Below are 13,280 nucleotides of genomic sequence, written 5' to 3' on the forward strand. Positions count from 1 at the left end.
TGGCACTAATTAATCCCTGCCGTTTTTCTGGCATTGCCCTGGTGCACATGGCAATGTACTTAGCCAAGCTGATTCAAAATATGTGTAGAAAGAGAAGTATTCTTAGAGCTCTCTATGGCTGTGTCTACACTGAGCCACTTATTCCGGAAAAGCAGCCGCTTTTCTGGAATAACTTGCCAGCTGTCTACACTGGCCGCTTGCTTTTCCGGAAAAGCAATGATCATCTACTATAAAATTGTTAGTTTTTTTCCGGAAAAACTATGCTGCTCCCGTTCGGCCAAAAGTCCTTTTCCGGAAAAACTGTTCCGGAAAAGGGACAGTGTAGACAGCACAGTAATCTTTTCCGCAAAAAAGCCCCGATCGCGAAAATGACGATGGGGGCTTTTTTTCTGGAAAAGCGCGTCTACATTGGCCACGGACGCTTTTCCGGAGAAAGTGCTTTTCCGGAAAAGCATCCTGCCAATGTAGATGCGCTTTTTCCGGAAATACTTATAACAGAAAACTGTTCCGTTTTAAGCATTTCCAGAAAAGGGTGCCAGTGTAGACGTAGCCTATCTGTTTTAAGTGGATTGCTTTCAGTTAGAGGAATATTGGCCACACAACTCTTGGTAGCCACCAGAGATGGTTGCAGCAGAATATCTACTTTTGCAGCTCCCAAGTAACAGCACATGGAAAACACCAGAAATGTACTTGCGGACTAAGGAAGGGAAAAGCAAACACCGAAGAGCAAGTGTCTCCTGCTGTGGTGCTAAATGGACATCTCCTGATATTTTTGTGGTATCAATGATGGCTTGTGAAATTAATGAGATGTTTTTACTTGTAGGGTTTTCCCCCTTCCTGCAGCTAGGGTGAGTCTGAGACTGATCTTGTTTTTCTGTGACTGATCTTTTTATTTTATTAGAAATCTGATGAGCTTTTCTGAAGAATTTGTGTGATTTGGCAAATATGGCGTGACTCCTTGGGTAGCCATTGGAAGACCTAGTCTGCCTTAGCCCTTGTGCTCTGTCGGAAGCTTGTGAAATGAAGCTGTATCACAGACACAAACTCTGGAGAAATCAATGGGCTTTCTGACTGTGACTGGACAAGATCAAGGTCTAAGATGGGCCTGAAATCTTGGGGCCTATGTCCCTACAGCTTCCTGTATAGGCAGATAATGTGGGATTTCCTTCTAAAAGAGCATGTGAGGGAAAGAGTCTGTAGTGCTACTTTTCACTTAACTTGAATAAATATTTACATTTTTTAATGGGTAGCTTCTTCAAAGATATCAGAAGTCTGGATGTGTGCAGCTGATTCAGATTTGCCACATCAGCAGTGTCTAACTGCTTGTCCAGAAAATTATAGCAGTTTTTAAATGGCGTAAAGATGAGGAGGAAAAAAAGGGGGCAGGGATTCAATTCCCAGCTCTATCCTGCAGCTCACCTAAGGTAGTTGCTAGACTCAAAACTTTGGGGGAAAAAATCTATTGGGCATGAGAGGAGGTTCATTGTTAGGACGCCTCCTGATTTAGGCCCTGATCCAAAGCAAACTGAAATCAATATGAGCCTTTCCATTGCTTCATTGAAGGCCTGATCCAAAGCTCAGATGGGAGCCATGCGGCTGAAACTCCACATACCTCTAAAATGTAAGGTTAGATGTCTGTGGAAGAGTAATGAACATGGAAACATCTCAGCTGCAATAAAAACTGTGGTGATTCTGCCATTTCCACATTGCTCGGAAATGTTTTGTCTTTGGCAGTTGGAGGGTCATAGGGGAAGTCGTCTGGGAGAGGAAGGAAGCAGGAAGCATTGACAATGGCAACTCGCCTCCACTGAAGAGCCCCTCAGAGGTCAGCAATGTCCCCAAAGTGGGTGGTGTGATGGTTGATTTCAGGACAGCCAGGTGGGTGGGACACACTGATTCAGCGCACATGTTCAGCTCCTAGGGGAAGATCTAGCTGTGACTTAAAGCTCCTTAGGGAGAATCCAATCCTGAGAAGGGAGAGGTGGTGTTTGCATTTCTTTGCATCACCTTTAGTGAATCTGGCTCCTAATGTGTATTTCAGCCAACTCTACACTTTTATTAGTTTCTTTTCTTAATCTGCTCTCAGGAGCATAGTGGATTTTTTACAAGCCACAATTCATGATGGAGGATCTTCAGAATGATCCATTTTGTTGGGTGTCCAATACATTATTCCAACTTTGTTTTGTCTTTTCTCATCCTTCATTTCCTGCCTGGCTCCTGTTCTTTTCTTTGTTTTCCCCCAGCACTACTACTTCCTTTCCCCTTCCTCTGAACCAGATTCTCTACCCACTTTCTCACTTTCATCTCACATTAGTGTAAACATTTTCTGGCAAACTTCCATTTCCCTATTCCAACCTGTCACCCTCCTTCTGCCAAACAGAAAATTTTCCCCTTCTCTGACCTGCCCCCTCTCTTCATAACCCAAATTCTGCTGAGTTTTCAAGATGTTTTGCTGCCTACACCAGTGTTCTACAAAATCAAACCTGTGGTTTCGTTAGCAGTTCTGGCAGTCTCTGTTGTGCTAGGCTGGCTTTCAAATCTTGGTAGCTTCAGAGTTTCTCTGGTATCAGGGGTGCACAATATATTTCAGGGCCATGCAGTTCTTGGAATGTGTACACTTTGAAATCTGTAACTGAATCCATAGCTGTGGTGGGATGGGCTGTTGGTTTTGGAGCCTGGGTGATTTTTAAAAATATTGAATTCCTCCTTCTCTTCTATCCCCAGATACAACTGAATAGCTGAGGTGAAGTCAGAATCTTGCTCTGATAGTGAGCTGTGCAATAGCTTTAGTCCTGGGGCTTCTTGGACTCCCACAAGATTCCAGTTCTAGCCCTGTCCTTGGGAGTTTAGTTTCTTGTGACCAGGACTCATGTGCCGCTCAGTCTTGAGGACTTCTGGCTGTGTGGAGCTGCAGAGCCAACTAGCCTAGGGAAATCCAACCTGCTGTCCAGAAAAAAAGCAGGTTTAGCAGGGTTGGTGCTGAGAATTTCTAGCTTTGGATGCAGAACTGAAAACCTGCTGGGCTGGCGTCCACAATTACCTGAATCCCTAACTACAGGCAGTCCCGGACTTACGCGGATCCGACTTATGTCGGATCCGCACTTACGAACGGGGCTTTCTCGCCCCGGAGGTCGAGGTAGCGGATTGCTACCTGCGAGCTCCGGGGTGAGAGAGCCCCTTTCGTAAGCTGCTCCGGTGCCCCTAGTCTGCTGGAGACGGTCTCCAGCAGACCAGGGGCACCGGGTGGGTTCCCGCGCTTCTGAGGCTTTGCTTTGGCAAAGCCTCAGAAGCGCGGGAACCCGCCCGCTGCTGCCGCTTCAGTCGCGGTGCCTGTGGTCTGCTGGGGACCGTCCCCAGCAGACCACAGGCACCGGGACTGAAGCCGCAGCCGCGGGGGGTCCCGCGCCTCTGAGGCTTTGCCAGAGCAAAGCCTCAGAGGCGCGGCACCCCGCTGCCGCTGCGGCTCTGCTCCCGTATCCCTGGTCTGCTGGGGGGGGGGGGGGGAGGGCGCGGCTAGTGTGCCCCCCCCCCCAGCAGACCAGGCTTTTGTTTTGGACCCTGGAGCAGAGCAGCTGGGGCGCTGCCGATTGGTCCTGCAGCGCCCTCTGGGCACTACTGGACCAGCCCGGCAGCACCCCAGCTGCTCTGCCCCAGGTCCTGATTCAGCCGCTGCTGGTCAGTTTCAGCAGTGGCTGAATCAGGATGCCTGGGGCAGAGTAGCTGGGGTGCTGCTGGGTTGGTCCAGTAGTGCCTGAGTTGCTCTGCCCCAGGCTTCCTGGAATCAGCTGCTGATCAGTTTCAGCAGCAGCTGACTTGGGGAAGCTTGGGGTTCTTAAGTTGAATCTGTATGTAAGTCAGAACTGGCGGTCAGTTTCAGCAGCGGCTGAATCTGGACTCCAGTTCCGACTTACATACAGATTCAACTTAAGAACAAACCTACAGTCCCTATCTTGTACGTAACCTGGGGACTGCCTGTATTCAAAACTCTTTGGGGGTCCTTGACATCTTCAGGTAAGATGATCAATGGGAAGCAGGTTATTAGTAAAATAGGGCAGACAGGCAGTAATCCCTGGAGCAAGAATGACCAACCTGCAGAAGACCTACAAAGTCCTATTTTTTAAAATCTTCGTGAACGTCCTTCATTTAACATTAGAGCAGATGCACTTCTTTTTCCTAAAGCTACATTTGTGTTAAATAGAATACTTTCCATATGGCTTTTTGGCTGGCTTGGTTTCTCTTGTACCCTGTGTCCCCTGGAACTCTTTATAGTAATTCCAGTTGGAAAGTTATGACACTAACTGGTGAAGAAAAACATGATCCACTGCAGATTTCCTTCCTGCCATGCTCAACCAACAAGCTTCTCAAAGGCTCAATTACATTATTTACCAGTGTGAGCTCTTAGTTGATTCAGTGAAGAAAAGCCTCAGCAATAACCTACATTTTTTAACAAAATAAAGAGGAAGAGTAGATTCAGGACTTAAATTTGGTAGATTTACAGTTCTGTACAAAAGGGCTGTAAATTAGCACTGAATATTGTATGCAGTCTATAAATAACTGACCTTTAAAAATGGGTTATAAGGTGAAACCTGTATTAAATGACAGCTTCAAGGAACAAGAAAAAGTGGTTGCTTGAGTAGTTAGCCTTTTAATGAAGGTGATTGAAAGTGTTATTTGAAAAATGGAAGGGAATCCTGTAAATGAAATACTTATTTAATATAAAAATTGTTATGGTTTTTTTATAGAGCTCTCAGGACCAGATCCACTGCTGCGCTCCAGCTGATTTGCATTGTGCCAGCTACTCAAAGTGGCTGTAAGCCTGCTTTAACTTGCTGGGTGACCTAGCTTTATAGCTGCTTTGTAATGAAAAAATGGCGCAAAGAAGCTAGAATGTAGAGGTGAAAATGGCCACACAAGTACAAATACTTAAAAACGTTATAAAATGTTTGAACTATAAATACTTAATTAAAACACACTAAAATGTCTTCTAATCTGTACACAGATGGCTGCCTGAACCATTGACCTGTCTAGTGAATTACATAATAGGTCAAATCAAAAGGTGTTTCAGCAAAAAAACCTAAAAGCAATACACAGAACTCTGCGAAGTGTACGCTTCCCTATGTCCCCAAGCCTTGTCCATCATGCATCATGTGCGTTAGGAGCATTGACATCCAAACCTTTGTAGATGATCTGTGAGAAGAGCTCTGTGACCTGGTCTAGGCAGTCTCTGCTCTCACTGGAAAAGTGATGGTTTAACATTGGGAAATGATTGAGATACCTTGAGTTGATTGCTTAAGGTGTATGGTTGCTTAATAAAGATTGTCAACGTACTTACGTTTTCAGAACTATTGGCAGTACCCTATCATATATTAACAATAGTAATTGATCCTTGGAAATGGAGGAGTAGATCCTCTCAGAGGCCCTGATTCAGGAAAGCATGTTTATGTGTTTAACTTTAAGCAGTACTTATGTCCTATTGAGTCCAGTGTGACTTACATACTTGACATTAAGCATGTACTTGTTTCAGTACGACTTTGAATAGAGGTTGTGACGGTTCCTCCCCATGCTTTATGAAAATTGACTTATGAATATAAATAACCTGGAGATGCTTTGCACACGATACTTCATGTAAACTATCAATTTTAATGTTACAGTCTGCTGGATCTGTATATCTATTCTGTTGCACGTATCACTCTTGTATGAGAAGTTAGAAATATGAAGTATGAGATGGTTTAAAGTTTTACATGTGCTAATGAGAGCCATTACCGATACCCCTCTCTCTTTTCCCTGGAAGCCTTAACAATTTGTTGATCAACTTAACGACTTGTAAATAGCCTTGTTCATCCTGTAAGTCCAAAGGCTAATTGGATTAGTAAGACACGTGACTATTCCACCTGGTACTGAGATTCCACTTTGCCCCTGGTATTTTTCCATGGAAGGGGGGATGTAGAACAAAAGATCCCTGCCCTGGGGAAAAGTCTATATAAGCTATGGGAAGCTATTAGCCCTTGGCCTGGCACACACAAAAAGATATAAAAAGGGTGGGAGACCCAAGTCAGAATAAGGGTGTGTCTACACAGCAGGGCTTAACTCAAAATAAGCTATGCAAATTGAGCTTTGTCAATTGTGTAGTTTATTTCAAAATAGCTTATTTCAAAATTGGGAGTGTTTACACAGCACTTATTTTGAAATAGAGCACTCTTCCTCCGACTTCCCTTACTTTTACAATGAGGGTTACAGGAGTTGGAATAAGAAGTATTTTGTTTCATATTATTATAAAATAACTGCCCGCTGTGTAGACATGGACTAAGGTATTTTGAAATAACGCTACTCATTCAAAATAATATTGCTGTGTAGATGTACCCTTAGTGAATTAGAACTAGCTATGTGTTTGCTTTTCATTTTAATTTAGTAATTTACTTTGATCTGCCTGCTTTCACTTGCAGCCACTTAAATCCTACTGTTTGTACTTAATAAAAAGCCCTTTTGTTTACTATTGGGCCCAGTGTAAATAATGGTTACCCGTAGGGGATGACCAGTGTACACATCTTTCACCGATAAAGAGTTTGAACATCCTCATGAGCTTTCTCTATCTAAAACTTTTACAACTTTTATTGGGAGGGGGGAGTTGGTCCCATTTGAGGGTTGGTTTCCTGGGTGCTGAGCCCTAGAACATCACCCACCTGGAGCTGAAGTGGTTAAGGGCCTGCATTGCTCTACAGGGGGGTGATTACCCCAACTCTGTGCCTTGTCTGGGGGAGACCAGAGGATCTGGTCCAGCAGGATGGGGTGGTGGAGAACCCCAGAGTGTAAGAAGGTGGGTGTCAGTGGCTTGATCAGCACACTGGGGAACAATCCCAAGGGGACTTCTGTGACTGCATCTCATTACAGGGTATTTTCTTGAATTGGTGCTAATAAGTAGATGTGCTCAGTCCTGCCAGCTGGGGATATTTGGACCCAGAGGGACAAATTCTCTTTACTGTTGCCTGAACCCTAAGCTCAGTGGAGTTACACTGGTGTCACTGAGAGAAGAGTTGTGCCTATGGCTTGTTCTCTGAATGGTGCTTGTAGGGATTTGAGTAAAGGGGAGTGGGAGGGAACACAGCTTCAGCTTCTCTCCCTGGTTTGGGTAAGCAACAGTCTTTCCTGGCTAGTGCAGTGAGAGAAACAACATGGTGAGCTATCTGCTTGTTAGCATGACACCATGGATATTTAAAGTGGGAACTGGCACAACAAAAGAAGGTAATGCCATTGGAAGGAATGACTTGCTCAAGCAATGGTCATATAAATGTAATTTCTTAAGAGGGAAGTTTCTAACGTACTAGGAATATAAAATACAAATTACTTTTATAAAGTACCAGTTGTGGTGTTCTCTGCATGAGCAATCCTGTAAAGCAAGTTTGTAACTGAACTTTAGCAGTCAAGAGTTCAGGCACATGCAAGAAAGCATAGTCAAGAACCTGTAGATGACCAGTACACATCAGTTGTCATTATGGAGATCTGAAACTGCTTTCAGTGCACGTAACTTTTTGTAGGAAAGCTGTAAATAGTGTAATATTTCTGTACTGTATTTTATACTGACCTTTAATACTTGCCAGAAAATAACATACTTGTGTGCCTAAAGCTGCAGGGGAGGGGCGGCGGACGGGAAAAGATGAAACGAGAGATTTGTAAGACATCCCAGATTTCTGGCAGGAGCCCTTGCAATATGATATGTTTTCACTTTGGATGTCTTACACCATTTTGTCTGAAGTGTCTGGGAAAAATGTATTGAAAGCATGTTTTTATTGGGGTTGGATGTGTCACAAATTTTAAGAAGAGCTGCAAACATTTTGATATTTTATAGCAAAATGTGCAGATAAACAGTTGCTGCCATATATGAGAAATGCATAATAGTAACTATGGTGGTTTTGTGTGTTTGCTTGCTTGTTTTTTGAAGAGAAGGAAGTGCCACACAAACCTTTGAGAGCACGTGTCCGATCTCCAGACAAGTTACCTGTCCGGTGGAAGCTACCCCAATCCTCACGTCTTAGGAGTCCACGTAGATCTCAAGGCTACCTCTTGGGTTATGGGGAAAGCAGCCGAAAGATGAGTTATGTTCCTCTGCAAAAATATGAACGAAACCATGAGGCTAAGAAACTAGGTGAGTATCAGCCCATGAGTTTGGTTTCTATTCTTTTTGTTTAATGTACGGTCAGTACTGCACTGTGATGTCCTTCTGTTCAGATGTACTTTATAGTGATAGGCTCAAGAAGAGCAATCTATTTAGCTTAACAAAGAGAAAATTAAGGGATCACTTGGTAATAGTCTATAAGTATCTCCACGGTGATAATTGGCTCTTCCGTCTATCAGGCAAAGGGTATAATGGGATCCAGTGGATGTAAGATAAAGCTAAACTAGGGGTAGGCAATATTGGCTGGATATGATTAACCAGGGTTAGCCCCTGGCAGGCCACGGGATGTTTTATTTACCTCTGCATCTGCAACTCCTGTTGACCATGGTTTGCCATTCCCAGCAAGTTAAAGCTGTGGGAAGCCCATGGCTCTTCCTATAGCTCCTATTGGCCAGGAATGGCCAATGGGAGCTGCTAGCAGCCATACCTGTGGATGTCTGGGTAAAAAAAATGTCCAGTGGCCCAACAGAACTTACCCTGGCAAACTGCATCCAGCCTGTGGGCCAATTATTACCCACACTGAGCTGTTTATATTTTTAACAGTGCTCAAGGATCATAGGCCATATGTTAACAGGGTAAACGCCATGTATGCTCAATGCACACTGTTAGAGCTTGACCCTGCACTATGTGGAGTGTGCACATGTGAAGCACAAAGTAAAAGATCATGGCCAGGACAGAAAGTTTAGCAGAACCTGAACCCGTATTAAAGAGACTGTTGCCTGCTTGTGGCTGCCAAATTATTCCTGCCTAATAGAAGTAAGGCTGAAGAAGGGAATGCATAGTTACATCTTGCCTGTGCATTCTGGGCTGGGAGGGGAAGGGGGAAGGTCACACTTAAATCTGTGCCTTCCCATTCTCTACTCCCAACCTATCTTCCCCCAGAGGAATGGGGGTGGGGAGTGTTCGGTGAGGCTGAGACACATTTCCGTTCATTGCAAGCGACTATGTGACTGTGCCCATATATGTCCTTCACTTATGCTATTATGAGAGCACAACTTTGTGTTCCTTGGTGCATTTTACACAGGACCAGGAAGACCAAAACCATTTGAGTCAGTGGAGCTGGAGAAGGCTATTAATCTCATAAGAACATAAGAATGGCCATACTAGGTCAGACCAAAGGTCCATCTAGCCCAGTGTCCTGTCTGCCAACAGTGGCTAATACCAGATGCCCCAGAGAGAGGGAACACAACAAGTAATCCTCATGTGATACCTCTCCTGTCATCCATTTCCAGACAAACAGAGGCTAGGGACACCATTCCTACCCATCCTAGCTAATAGCTATTGATGGACCTAACCTCCATGAATCTGTCTAGCTCTTTTTTGAATCCTGAATCTCAGAGCTAATATATTTTATATAAAAAATGAAACCCTTATTAACACACACTTACTGACTTTCAGCATGGGACAATTGATTCACATCCTAGCACAGAACTACTTAAACATCAAGGGATGTGTTTTAGGTTCAGATTCAGCAAGGTTCTTAGGGATGTGTCTAACTTTAAGCCTGTGAGTAACTCCTCTGAAGTCAGACTTAAAGTTAGGCATGGGCTCATGTACCTTGTTGAATGAGGACATGATATTTATCATGCAGGATCCTTCTTATGCTATATATATGCAAATATAACTTAGATAGGGCCACGATAAGGTGGGTGCATAATTGGCTGGATAACCGTAGTCAGAGAGTTGTTGTTAACGGTTCTAAATCCTGCTGGAAAGGGATAACAAGTGGAGTGCCGCAAGGGTCTGTTTTGGGACCCGTACTGTTCAATATCTTCATCAATGATGTAGATATTGGGATAGAGAGTACGCTTATTAAGTTTGTGGATGACACCAAACTGGGTGGGGTTGCAACTTCTTTGGAGGATAGGGATATAATTCAAAATGACCGTAGCAAGTTAGAGAAATGGTCAGAGGTAAACAGGATGAGGTTTAATAAAGAGAAATGCAAAGTGCTCCACTTAGGAAGGAACAATCAGTTCCATACATACAAGATGGGAAGTGACTGTCTAGGAAGGAGCATGGCGGAAAGGGATCTAGGGGTCATAGTGGACCACAAGTTGAATATGAGTCAACAGTGTGATGCTGTTGCCAAAAAAGCAAATATGATTCTAGGTTGTATCAACAGGTGTGTTGTAAGCAAAACTCGTGAAGTCATTCTGCCGCTCTACTCTGCACTAGTTAGGCCTCAGCTGGAGTACTGTGTCCAGTTCTGGGTGCCACATTTCAAGAAAGATGTGGAGAAATTGGAAAGGGTACAGAGAAGAGCGACAAGAATGATTAAAGGTCTAGAGAACATGACCTATGAAGCCAGGCTTCATGAACTGGGCTTGTTTAGTTTGGAAAAAAGAAGATTAAGGGGGGACACGATAGCGGTTTTCAAATATCTAAAAGGGTGTCACAAGGAGGAAGGCGAAAATTTGTTCCTCTTGGTTTCTGAGGACAGGACAAGGAGTAATGGGCTTAAAGTGCAGCAGGGGAGGTTTAGATTGGACATTAGGAAAAAATTCCTAACTGTCAGGGTGGTCAAATATTGGAATAAATTGCCAAGGGAGGTGGTGGAATCTCCCTCTCTGGAGATATTTAAGAACAGGTTAGATAGACATCTGTCAGGGATGGTGTAGACGGAGCTTGGTCCTGCCTTGAGGGCGGGGGGCTGGACTCGATGACCTCTTGAGGTCCCTTCCAGTCCTATTATTCTATGATTCTATAGTGAGTCAACAAGAGAGTAGAGCAGGGCTGGCTATGTGAAAGTTTCCTGAGTCAGCCTAATAGTTGAGAAATTAATCTTTATAAGTGATTGCACATGCCTTCCAGTCACATAATTTACTAAATTCATAAAAAGGAGAAGCAATCATTGTTTTTCCAAATGATTTTAAAGAATTTTCCTCATGAAAAATGAAAAGTAATAAATGTAATTATAATTCATGGAAGTGAGAGATTAGAGTATAACTGGTTCATATTAGATGGAGATCTGTCCACTGAGCAGAACAGACATAGGCTGAATCAGCAATCTACATAGGCTGAATAGTTCGGGGGAGGGCAGTACACTATGCACCAAACTTTACTTGCTGCATCAGAGGACTCCAAGTTGTTAACACTAAACTAAACTGGTTTTTTATGAAGAGAGTAATTTGCAGGGCTATTGCAGTGCAAACTAGCATTCTAGTCATATGCACACAGACTGACTTCCTGATGCTTCCTCCAAACACTTCCCTCTTGCAAGTGATCTTCCTCTCTCCGTTCTGTGCAAGTTGCCGTCAGCACTCTGCCAGGTGTGGACCTGTCTCTAAAATACATCCCTGTCTATGGCATTTATGCATATGAAAACCTCTAGAGGTAAATTCCAACAGTTTCCAAGTTATGTCTCAAGGAAACTGATTTTTCCTCCTCGAGAGAGAATTTTCCTAATAAAAATGTGGCAAGACTTGCTTGACCATATTGAAATATCGCCATGGAAAAGATTATAGAGAAGTCTCTGCTTTTTCTCACATGTAGCATCTGAATCAGTTTATATGGTTTCACTGCAATCAAGGAATTCCCAGCGACGGAGTCAGCCAGTCTATAGGGCAGCTTTAACCAAGAGGAAGATCTCAGGTACATTATTTTCATATTTGCAGGCAAATTGTGGAGCCATGTGTATAACAAGTGAAATATATGCTGCTATGTGACAGTAGACTGGGATAGGAGCTGTCGCTTACTAGGTGTTTGTACAGTAGCTAGCACACTGAGGCACTGACCCTGACTGTGTTTAGTTGCTCCAGTAATTCAAATAGTAAATAACAGTAGAATAGATCTGTGCATAAAGGACTGCAATCAGTGGCAAAGCTCCTACTGACTATAATAGCAAGAAGGACAGACCCATGTTATCAAGATTAAGTGCCTAAGTGTAAACATCTCTTTGGTTCCCTGATTTTCAGAGGGGCTAGGTATCTGCTGCAAATTTTTGCCTCCTCCTCTTCCCTGGAAATGAGGTAGATTAGAAATGAACTCATGCAGCATTAAGTCGTCAACATGGCTAAGCATTTTTCTCACCACATCATATTACAGTTTGAATATGTCCCATTTTAACATTTTTTAATGAAACATTTTGGTTTTTCATTTTGAAGTGACTTTTTTTTTAAAAAAAGTATATATTCTATATTTAAAATAAAAAGCTGAAATTGATACAAAACGTTTCATTTTTGTAGAAACAAAACCTTTTGATCGAACCAAAACAATTAAAAAAATTATTTCACAGATTATTTCTAAATTTTCAGGTTTCCCTACAATTCACAATTCAAAATCTTTCATGAAATGGAATTTGTCCTCTGCACAGCCCTAGTGGTGGGTTTGCTGGGGGGAAGGAATGTGAGTATTTTAATAATTTGTCTGCTGTAAATAACTGGTTAGAACTGGCTAAACGCTTATGGAATTTTGGACAACAGAGCTAAACCTTATTCTTATACTAAAACATATAGCAGGGAGAATCATATTACTGTAGGGTTCTACCTGTTATCATTGTATTATGTGTCCTCATCTGTGTCTGTCGTATATTGTTGTGGTGCAATTACAACTGCATTGAGATCTCCAACGTTCTCATTACTAACTCACCACATTACTTTGCTATTTCAGAGGAAGATGAGCTAGAGGAAGCAAAAGACATAAGTGTTCGTGTTATGTCATCTCAATCTGTGCTTGTTGCGTGGACAGATCCGATATATGAAAAACAGAAGAAAGTTGAAGCAACTAGGTACTTTCCTTTGTGCTGATGCTGTTTTCAAGATTTATACGAAAAATGTCATTGTTTACAGCTCTGTTTGCAATTTAGTTGAATAAAGTTTTGGGAGGGAGTTTTGAGAGGGAGTTTGGAAGGGGAGTGGGAAGGGACCAAGGTACACTTGCCATTCTTTATGGTTTAGTTTAAAGGTTTTCATCAAAACTTCCTGATTTAACTAGAAACCCTATCAATAACCTAGGTAGCTGTAGGAGAGAATGCAGGCAGAATCCCAGCAGCAGAGTGGGGGCTATTCTGTTTATTGCACTCAGTATAACATGTATGATTACTTGCCCTATGGGTGGGTGGCATATGTGTGCATTTGGCGCAAGGAGCACCTGGCCCTCAGAGACCGCG

General features: G+C 43.0%; 1 protein-coding gene across 2 annotated transcripts in view; it reads left to right on the forward strand.

The window, feature by feature from the left end:
- Positions 1-13,280, forward strand: part of FNDC1 (fibronectin type III domain containing 1) — a 129,275-nt gene that overhangs the window by 45,430 nt on the left and 70,565 nt on the right. Inside the window, exons 2-4 of one of the 2 annotated variants that reach the window (XM_075924558.1) lie at positions 7,942-8,140; positions 11,666-11,764; positions 12,782-12,899. In XM_075924558.1, the coding sequence (XP_075780673.1) occupies positions 8,086-8,140; positions 11,666-11,764; positions 12,782-12,899 (272 nt within the window). In that variant the 5' untranslated portion in view covers positions 7,942-8,085. Of the gene's footprint in view, positions 1-7,936; positions 8,141-11,665; positions 11,765-12,781; positions 12,900-13,280 lie in introns of both variants that reach the window. The other variant, XM_075924559.1, reaches the window with a different exon arrangement.

The sequence above is a fragment of the Pelodiscus sinensis genome, chromosome 3, assembly GCF_049634645.1.
Source record: "Pelodiscus sinensis isolate JC-2024 chromosome 3, ASM4963464v1, whole genome shotgun sequence".
NCBI classification, from domain to species: domain Eukaryota; kingdom Metazoa; phylum Chordata; order Testudines; family Trionychidae; genus Pelodiscus; species Pelodiscus sinensis.